Source organism: Bombyx mandarina, chromosome 22 (assembly GCF_030267445.1).
Source record: "Bombyx mandarina strain Sakado chromosome 22, ASM3026744v2".
Lineage (NCBI taxonomy): Eukaryota > Metazoa > Arthropoda > Insecta > Lepidoptera > Bombycidae > Bombyx > Bombyx mandarina.
In genome coordinates this window covers 16,164,410-16,175,500 of record NC_143228.1, presented here as the reverse complement: position 1 = coordinate 16,175,500, position 11,091 = coordinate 16,164,410, and the positions used below count along the sequence as shown (strand labels likewise).

The following is an 11,091-nucleotide window of genomic DNA, read 5'->3' as shown; positions in this document are numbered from 1 at the left end:
GACAGGTCGGTGGTCTGAGTCGAGTTCTGACATTGCCTCGATGGAGCGTAAGCGCAGAGTTACGTTCCTCAGCAGTGCCAGATCTATTGTGCTCGGACGACGCGCGGCGTTGTACGGATAGCACGTGGGGGTCGGGGGGTTGAATATTTCGAATGTGAGGTCGTCTATGAACGCGTCGAGACGCCTACCGTTCACATTCGTGCGATGGCAGTTCCACCTAGTGTGGTGGCAATTTAAATCGCCTGCCAGGATGACCGCGTCCCCCATACCGAGCAGTGTCTCGAGGTCACTGCTCAGGAGGGGTTTGTCAGGGGGGAGATAGACGGATGCGATGACGATCGGCTGGTGTCCCGTCAGCGCGATGCGGCACACTGACGCCTCGATATGTAAGAGCGAGGGAGTATCGAGAGGGACGCAGTGCAGGGCCCTCCTATAGTAAATGACAGTCCCGCCCTTGCGGGTGGAGAGTCTGTCATTCCTAACCATGACGTAATTCGCGACTTTGGGGTCGCGACGCGAGGGCTTTAGGAAGGTCTCCTGCACCAGAAGGATGTCGATGAGATTGTCACGTAGAAACTCATAAACCTGGTCGCGCTGACGCGCGAGTCCGTTAGCATTGTAGAATGCTAACTTCAAAGAATGGGGTTTTAATCTCGCGTTGCACGCCATTGATTACCGGTAATCAAACCAGCGTGCGCTGGACGGACTCGATGACGTCGATGTACTCGAACGTCGCGTTTAGGCGGTCTTCGGCCGTGACCGCTCTGCGCATGGCGTCGGCGAATGCACGCATGCGGTCAATATTTATCGCGGCGATGTAGTCGCGAATAATTGTGAAGTCGTTTGAGTGCGCGGGGCCGGGGCGAGGCGCGGGACCGGGCGCGGGCGCGGGGGCGGGGCGCGGCGCGAGTAGAGGTTGCGGCGCGTACCGCGGTTGGGGTGCCGGTGTCGTTCCTGCCTTCGTGAACGGCAACGGTTTCGCCCACGCGGAGACGGTGGGCACCGGAGCCGGTACGAAAGCCGGTTTCGGCGCGCGGGGCGCCGAAGTCTTTGGGCCAGCGGTTTTAGGGGGCGCGTTTGCCGGGCGCTTCCGTGGAGCCTTGGGGCATCCACGGTAGTTGGCCGTGTGTCCCTGCTTGCGGCAGAGTACACAGCTCGGCGGCTCCGTCGCTGTCTCCTTTACTCGCAAGCAATCGGTGGTCGCGTGATCGTCTAAACACTTCACGCAACGTGGTCGCGCGTTGCAGTTACGCGCGGAGTGGCCATATAACTGGCAACGGTGGCACTGCCCGGGAGTGCCGCGTTTGTAGGGGGCCTCTACGGTGACCCCCGATAGGCCGCACACGGTGCGGAGACATGAGGCAATTTTCTTGCCCTCCGGTGTGGCTTCCAGTGCTACGAGCACCATATCATACGCGAATTTGTCGCGCCCGCTGTGCATCCGGTGCACGCTTATGACGGGGTAGGACTGACCTACCAGGTCATTCTTAATTTGCTCGACGTCGAGCTCTTTAGGGACTCCGCGTACTACGACGCGGAGTTCGCGCTCCTCCTGGAGCGCATAGGTGTGATAACCTATGCGTTCCTTGCGGAGGTATGCGGTCAACGACCTATGGTCGTCGGATGTTTCCACCTTGATCTGAATTCCATGCGGGATATTCCTCGCATGGACGACATTGATCTTTTGGGCCTTAAGGGCCAGGGACACGCGATCCCAAGAAGACTTTTCCCGCAGGATGACCGGCGGCGGCGCGGGAACTTTTCGAACGGGCGCGGGCCCGGGGCGCGGCGACGGGTTTGCGCGGCGAGGGGATTCCGGGGTTATAACGGTCTTAGGCCGCGACGCGTTCGCGGCCTTAGGTTGTTTGGGCGCCGCGGACGGTTCCACGGCGCGGGCGCGTTTTTTCCCGCGCGCGACGGTGGTGAACCCTTCCGAGGTTCCCGGTAGGGGACTCGCGGCGGACTCGTACTCCATTTCCGACTCGGAGTCGGAGCCGGAGCTTACCGCTACGGAGGACGCGATCGACGCGGGCGCGGGGGTGGGGGGCGACATCGGCGAGTCGCGAGGTACCGGCGCGGGGGGCGACAACGGAGAGTCGCGGAGTGCCGGCGCGTCAAGGCCGGCCTTGTAGGCTTCAAATCTCGTGATGATGTCCGGACAAAAATCGCGGACGAACTTAAAAAAGAGCGCGCCATTGGCGTCACTCATGGTGAGTGTGTGCCCGGGGGGGGCGTCCCCGGGACTTAAAGCAAACTCGCCGAAAGGCGAGTCCCCTGAGTGGGATTTATACCCCCTGCGCTGTACTTGCCAGCAGTGATTTGCAGGGGGGGGATGCCTATGCCGTGAAAACGGCAGTCAGCTGGGATTGGGGTGGAGAGTTTGGGAAGGTGGGGACCCCACTGGGTTGTGAGTGCCACAACAAGCGGTGATCGCAGCGGGGTTTTTAGTCTTTAAAAAGACTGTTTTGCACGACGGATAGATAAATAAATTTAATAATGAAATGAGTGAATGAATGTGAATTTGGCGTTTTCGAATGCAGAACAAACGAATTCGAAATGTTTTTTCGACCCAAGGTCGCTACGCCAGCGCCCGTGCGTCAGGAATTCACAACAAAGTCGCGATCGACGCGACAGCGACAATGTCGTGTAAACCAAAACACAAGTTCGCGACGGCAGCGACAGTAATTCGAGAAAACACGTCCGGACTCGACAGCGTTGCAAACGGAATTGAGCTTAGAATAAAGCCATTAGTGTTTTTATTAGAAATCTAACTGAAGTCTGCGTTCCAATAAAAGTGTAGGTACCTACCATTCTATTCATCTAACATTTCTTCACAAACATATTAAAGCACACGTTTCTGCTCTCAAATTTTTTAGAATTCAATGACACTTATTGTAATGAATATTTGGTATTTAAAATACGATATTAAAAAGTTTTTAATGTCATCTAATATCGCGTATATATCTACTAGTCATATGGTGTTTTGTGAGCTAGCACACGAATCATCCAACCACCATAATCATATATATTTGATTCTAACTTTTGACCTTTCGTACATCAAGGTGGTCAACTCACGGCTAATCTAACGCCAAAATAATCAAGGAATTGTATCTTATTTATTCTTCAGAAAATTCATATACACTAAATATAATGATAACAATCTAAACATAGCTTAGTTTTATCACAATCACAAAATGATTCCTTCAGTTTTCGTGGCACTTTTAGTGACACTAAGGTTTTAAATGTGGTTACTGCGTCGCTTGGGTCATTTAGAGAAAACTTGTTACCGCCGTCAAGATGACAAACGTATCACCACAAATAAGACTTAAATCATTGCAGATCTAGTTTAGTAAGCTAAACAACTTCATGTAAAGTTTTTGAGCATTAGGGGTCAACTGATTTCAAAACAAAGCATTGTGACTTAATTGAAAAAAATAGAAAAATGGAATTCGAATTTTATATTGTAGGTAATACTGACAGTCTACCTGATATCTTAATAGGTTTTAATCTTTTAAAAATAACTAGTCTTAGTGTTGCACTCTATGAAGAGAACTTACATATTCTTAAAGGTTTTTATCAGTGAATGCTCAAGTCTGGAGTCATTATTCAATCATCATGTAACTTTTGCAAATCATGTCTCATCAGGCAGATAAAAGTTGGAGTTGAAATAATAAATCTGGATAGGATAGTACAACACTGTACATGCTGTATGTCTCCTGTTTATTGTGAGGAGGTCAATCATATTACAAAAAAAAACTTGTAATAAAATGCCATAATAAAAGGATAGCTCGTCCCTGTTCAGCAGCTCCTATTTTTACTGGTGGTAGGACCTCTTGTGAGTCCGCGCGGGTAGGTACCACCACCCTGCCTATTTCTGCCGTGAAGCAGTAATGCGTTTCGGTTTGAAGGATGGGGCAGCTGTTGTAACTATACTTGTGACCTTAGAACTTATATCTCAAGGTGGGTGGCGCATTTACGTTGTAGATGTCTATGAGCTCCATTAACCACTTAGCACCAGGTGGGCTGTGAGCTCATCCACCCATCTATGCAATAAAAATAAAAAAAGCTTCTTTTCATAATTATTTATGTTTGGATGAGTGGGTGATTAACTCTCTGCACCCTAGGTTTCTAGTGAGGATACCACTCTATTATTAGTCAAGACAAAGGATATATAACCCTATAAGAAATAATGATAAAAAATCTACCAAATGTCGTGCATTTAATTTGATTTAAGATTTGTATATATTGTTCAATATATATGATTTAGGAAAACAGAGTAAGTAAGGATTTAGGATGAATTCAGAGCATATCAAAACCACTTACCACAGTAAAATTAGAATTAGATTCAGCATGTGGGTTCTTGTCTGTTCGTCGAAGTTATTTCAAAAACCTTCAGCTACGGTGCTCGATTCATGTCGTGTTGCTGTTGCTGGCTGCTGCTTGCCGATGAGAGTCCCGTCCCGATGCAGTGATGCACGTTTTCTATGCGGAATCCTACCGACTGCGCCAAATGTGTTACGCGGTGAGCGGTTTTGTAGTTTAAAAAAACTTTATTTTAATACACACTGAATTTATGTATCCTTTACAAAATTCTGATGTTACACGGACAGAGTTAGGATGTTATAAGCTTGAAGATTGATGTCGAACTCCTGAGTTTCAAGGAGAAAGAGAATTTATATATGAATAGTATTTACTAAACAATTAGTAAATGAATCATTTAGACTATGAACATAATTGATAGAGACTTCAGTTAATCTAACTAAGAAAAATATTTTGAAGTGAAACTTCTTTATAATCGTTGTGATTTTAAACTCGATGAAACGAAACGAAAAAATAAGTCCATAGAGACACAAACACATAAATGTATAGGATTCAGCCGGCGAGAGAATGAGATAGAACACATTAGACGTGAAGTTAAAATATCAATTCACAGAGGGCGCTACGAGTACCTCATACAATGAAAGATGATTTACAATTATTTCTATATAGTTTGTTATCAACAGTCGCTGCACGTAAGTAAATTCAACAATTCATGAATCGCGGTGACGAGATGTTACACAGTTGATAGACGTTCTCGTATTTCTCTTGCCAAATAATACTTACCTGGCGTAGGTATACCGTGGTCATGCAGGCGGTTCCCCCAGGGTGAGGCTGCTCCATTGCACGGCGGAGTGGTTGACTTCACTTCCACTTCTTCTGACACCAGTGTGTGGTGTGTGTGCACTCTGTGCACACTTTGTTACTGGTGGTAGGACCTCTTGAGAGTCCACGCGGGTAGGTACCACCACCCTTCTTATTTCTGCCGTGAAGCAGTAATGCGTTTCGGTTTGAAGGGTGGGGCAGCCGTTGTAACTATACTTGAGACCTTCGAACTTATATCTCAAGGTGGGTGGCGCATTTACGTTGTAGATGTCTATGGGCTCCAGTAACTACTTAACACCAGGTAGGCTGTGAGCTCGTCCACCCATCTAAGCAATAAAAAATAAATAAATAAAAAGCACTTTTTATTTATTTAAAATAAGCATAACAAAGGTTTTTCTTTACATACTAATTAAATGTCCCAGCAATGCTTTGATTGCTAGATGCTCAAAAACAAGAATAACTCGTGTTATATCATTGTCGTGTCTACATCAAATCGCTAGGGAAACTATTTCAATATCTACCATAAATTATGCATGACGAGAGCCGCAGTTCCGCCCTTCTCTAGTACACGAGCATCGACATCTTGAGCCGATATTGTGTAGTTTAGCTCCGTTAGTGAAATCAATAGAACCTTATATTACATAGTTACATTTCGGCATGTACGTCCCTATGAGCACACAATCCATGTGCTGTATGTAAAGTGGAGTTTATAGTTTTTTTTTTTTTTTCCTACCTTTGCTGATAGCCTTGAGAGGCCATTTCAGCTTCGCCCTAACGTTTGTAGGTGAGCTCGCGGGGCTCAACCGGAGAGTTGCTAACACTGACCCTAGCAAGAGCAGTGCATCGCAGAATCTACCACCGGATCGGAAACGCGACCCACTGAGAAGATCCGGCGAGAAACTCAGTGGGCTGTGTCTATGGGTTAGTTCGCTCGTCGAGCCCTTCGTCGCAAGCGACGGGTTCGACGAGGACGGTGACCGGGAGTTTTTAGTCCAACTTAACATTTAACATGAAATTTTCAATTGCGTCAAAGAAATAACCCAACAGGCTATCCAGTGATGTGCTTTCAAGTCGTCTTGACTAAAAAATGAGGCGCCCGATATAAAATATATATTTATACGACTGTGCCAGTGTTCAAATCATAGCGCATTGTTCAAGACAATTTTCTATTATTTAATAGATATAGAAATAGATTCTGCAGTGTCTGTCAGAATAGATTCCCATCTAAGCCATAAAAAAGAAATCTACTATGCTTACGTTTTTCCAAAAATTACTACAGCTTTACAGCTCTCAAAGTCACAGCATACAAAATTAACAGAGAGCCTTATTGAACAAAATACAGCGCAATATATTTTGTGTACTATAATATATCCGGCACCCAGCTACCTCATACATTCATTACTTAAACGAAGGCGTATGTACGTACCGCCCTTTCCTTGTTCAGCGATAGGAATACACCTGAGCCCATAATAAGAACTAAGAAACGTAGCTTGGTTTATGGTATTCATTTGGTATTAGGTGTTCAACTACAACAGAAATAATTAGTTATTATCGAAAATTTAAAATTTGTTCAATTGTAAATTGTTTAATCAACTACATAGTATAAAACAAAGTCGCTTTCTCTGTCCCTATATCTGTCTGTCCCTATGTAGGCTTAAATCGTTAAAACTACGCAACGGATTTTGATGCGGTTTTTTTTAATAGATAGAATGATTGAAGAGGAAGGTTTATATGTATAATAACATCCATTAAATAGTGGAGAAATCAATAATAAATTACAGTTTCCGAAGCGAAGCGAGGGCGGGTCGCTAGTTACTGATAAAGTTCGACGACAAAGCGCCTATCTTTCATTCACGATTCCGATCCGGTAGTAGATTTATTCGCGAAGCAGCTGCCCTTGAGCTGCTGGGTCTCCTTCGGTGGCGCTCGATTGGCTCTTAGCAAATCCTCGCCAGGCTGAGGTCATGCTCGCCCACCTGCCCTGGTGAAACTTTAAAGGTCTTCAAGCTACCTTGCCTAAAAACCTCGAGGGGCTATGCTAGCTTCACTGAACTTGTACTCAACCTGGAGACTTTGCTAACACTTAGCAAGGGCAGTGCGTCACTGAATCTACCACCGTATCGGAATCGCCACCCACTGAGAACATCCGGCGAGAAAGTCAGTAGGTAGTGGTAGGGTTAAGTTGAACAACCAACCCTTCATCGCATTCAACGGGTTCGTCGATAATGATCACCGGTGCTTGGAATGCCTAAAAGCATCGAGCGTGGATCGGGAGGGTCCGAAATGATTGGTTCAGGGCGACGGCGACTGTTTATCGTTTGGTCGTCAGGATTGGGTATGTAATTTGCGGCAGCCGAGATAAGACGGTTATTATGTCGCGCCGCTTTTTTGAAATCCGCTTCTTGATTAGATCTTGATATATTTGCGGTAACCACTCACCATGAGACCTTACACTCGTCTACCTAGAAAGGTTATTTAAAAAGAATCCATTCTTAGATAAATGTATTTTAAAATAAAACGAACGCGCATTTTCCCACGATTAAGATATTACGTATAAAAAGGTATATTTAATATATTTTTGTTTATTTTGGTTTCTTCGTCATTATGGGTCCCCTTCGTATGCCGATATCCATTGACATTACAGCTTATTTAAGCTGTTTCTATTATTCTCGTGCTGTTGATACTTCGATCGTGCAAGTCAAGACCGTCAATGGTATCTATGGGGTCAAATCACATAAGACGCCCACGTCCAACCGCCGAAGATTAGCTGATAACGAGCGGGCCATTTTAAATCGTTTACACTAACCATAAAATTAATGTACGTAAAAAAAAACTAGATTCTTTTGTTTTATATAAGTCCAAATATGATTTCACGCAAACAAATATGATTATTTTTTTATTGCTTAGTTGGGTGGATGAGTTCACAGCCCACCTGGTGTTAAATGGTCACTGGAGCCCATAGACATCTACAACATAAATGCACCACCCATCTTGAGATATAAGTTCTAATGTCACAGTATAGTTAAAATGGCTACCCCACCTTTCAAACTGAAACGCATTGCTGCTTCACGGCAGAAATATGTTCGAAAATTAACACGTCCAAAACACAAGTTTTATCCGACATCATTTCACATTTGTTCCTAACTAACACTAAATTTATACTTAATCCTTTGATGTACGTCCTCAGACTAAGTAAATTCAACTCGCCGGACCGGACGGTCTCTGACACAAATTGCTACACTCGTGAGCTCTATTTCACTGTCCGGTGTCAGAGACAGTGCCGCTTTAGTGTTTGGACTGTATGCGCCACGAGACACGAGTGTCGCGCACAAATACCAGAAAATAATTTAGTAAAAATCATAACAGAATTACAAATTATTATATAGTTAGCAAATAATATAAGTGTAGCCTTGAATAAATAAAACAATTTTAGGTTCAATATTTTATTTTTTTTATGTTACAAACGATATAAAATGATTTTTCGTTAAAATTCCAACAATACTTTTAATCATCATCATCAATCAATAAAAAATTAATAAAATCATCGATCAATAAAATAAAAAAATCAAGAGGTGAAAGGCAATTTGGTTTAAGCTTGAGATATAAGTTCTAAGGGCTCAGTATAGTTACAACGGCTGCCCCACCCTTCAAACCGAAACGCATTACTGCTTCACGTCAGAAATAGGCAGGGTGATGGTACCTACCCGCGCGGACTCACAACATTATACCGCAAAAGTAGTGTAGTATGTACCTCCACTTAAAACATTCTAAATGTCTCGGGATATTTGCTACGGAAAGGAGTAGTAGCCTCAGCTAACGACACACGCGAAAAGTGGAAGAGCCATAGAGATCTGAACATAACGACGCGAAGCAACCATGAAAACACGGTTATTATTTCGACTTCGGCTATCTAAGCGGCTTATGGGAAAATCAATTTCGTTTGTCACAGACTGTAGGGTGGCCACGGTATACTAATCTATATATATTGATAATACCGGAAGCAAAAACTTTGTACACATTTTTACGAAAATTGTGCGGACGGACTAGTATGAAATTTCCCACACTTATAGAGAATAATAATATAGAGAAGGAGTTCAGAGTGCTAATGATATGTGTACAATTAACAAGAACATTTCCGATAGTACTAGTAGTTTCGATATCCGTTTTAGTTATTTGACAATAGATGGCGTTACACTTCCCGAACGTCCCAGATAGTATTTGTTGTTTTGATATCTGTTTCTCCTATGTAATGAGTTTCGGTTTGAAGGGTGGGGCAGCCGTTGTAACTATACTTGAGACCTTAGAACTTATATCTCGAGGTGGGTGGCGCATTTACGTTGTAGATGTCTATGGGCTCCAGTAACCAGTTAACATCAGGTGGGCTGTGAGCTCGTCCATCCATCTAAGAAAAAATAATAATTTCGGAACATTATTCAAGATGAACGTTTTTTTCTTCCTACGCACATAACTTATGGTCGCATTATCGCGTTCGCGTAACCCTACTTCAGTTCTGCCGACAGAATTAATTTCCTGGGCTATAACTTTCGTATATTGGACATAGTATTACGAGTAGCTGGGATTTATAAGGCACTTCGTCTGGTGCAGGTATCGAACGCCTTCCGTGACCCGCATGCAATCGTAACCTGTCGCTTTGTAAATGTATGGGACATATGGATGAGCGAATGCAGAAGTTACCCAATAATGTAAATAAAATAAAGGATTTGTCTATGATACTTATGAAAGGTGGTAAGCTGGTACTAAAGTCCATTTACAATAATTATATCGTTAGCTGATAATTATTATTTTATACTAGCTGACCCGGCAGACTTCGTAGTGCCTCAATCGATAAAGAAAAGACTGACGGGGGACACATCAAAGGAAAAACAAAATTGTTATTTTTATTTAATTCCGAGCTTTTCATATTTATCTACCTTTTAAACCTTCTCTGGACTTCACCGAATAATTCAAGACCAAAATTAGCCAAATCGGTCCAGCCGTTCTCGAGTTTTAGCGAGACTTACGAACAGCAATTCATTTTTATATATATATATTATTATATTAGAATCTATTGCTGATACTAATCAATGATTTTACATACAGTAGCAAATTGTTTTAACTTAAATCTAATACATCAGGTTTCCCGGTTCAGTGATCAGCGTGTCCTGTGACACGTAGGCCTCTTCCAGCTGCTTCCATTCTTCTCTATTGGAAGCTTTTCCGGACCAGATTGTCCCTCCAATCATTTTGATATCATCTGTCCATCTTCTAGATTGCCTACCTCTTTTTCTTTTGCCATCACGTGGCTGCCATTCTGTTATAATTTTAGTCCATTTCATTCTGATTTCCCTTGTGTTCTGTCCATCGCCATTTTAACTGTCTTATTTTCTTTAGTACGTCTTCCACCTTTGTTGTAGATCTAATGTCTGCTGCTAGCTGATAACATCTGATCGTAAATGCTCACAGCCGAGAGCTAAGTATATTTAGGCTATTGATAACATGGCATAATATACCTATCACTTAAGGAAACAAGGTCCAAATTATGTTTATAACAGAGTTGAGTGAAATTAAAAAGGTCATGCGGACAATTGCCGCGATTTCAGTTAATAAGAGTGAATTCTGCTCCGGTTACATCTGAGGTGACCAACCTCACCATATTTGCTAAACCAGATTAAGGAATTGTCTAGAACACGGCCCTTTAACTCCTAGGCTACGCCTCTTCCGCAAGATTTTTAGTTCAGGCACCGGAATATTATCTTGCCTTCCAAGAGATGAGTAAAGATTTCTGAAACACATGACTGTAAAAATAGATTATGATATTTAGCTCTTTAAAGTGGTGAGCAATTTGAGAGGCCTACGTCCAGCAGTGGACTGCTATAGGCTAATGATGATGATGATCATTTAGCTCTTTTGGTTGATAAGGTTGCCGACCAATGACCAATCAGTTATTTG

At 43.4% G+C, this 11,091-nt stretch overlaps 1 protein-coding gene across 1 annotated transcript; it reads left to right on the top strand.

Annotated features, from left to right (window-relative positions):
• Positions 1–1,736: 1,736 nt before the first annotated feature.
• Positions 1,737–2,672, top strand: LOC149500398 (uncharacterized). Its single transcript, XM_089736978.1, has one exon. It carries the CDS (start codon positions 1,737–1,739, stop codon positions 2,130–2,132), a length of 396 nt encoding a protein of 131 aa, XP_089593104.1. The 3' UTR covers positions 2,133–2,672.
• Positions 2,673–11,091: the final 8,419 nt, after the last annotated feature.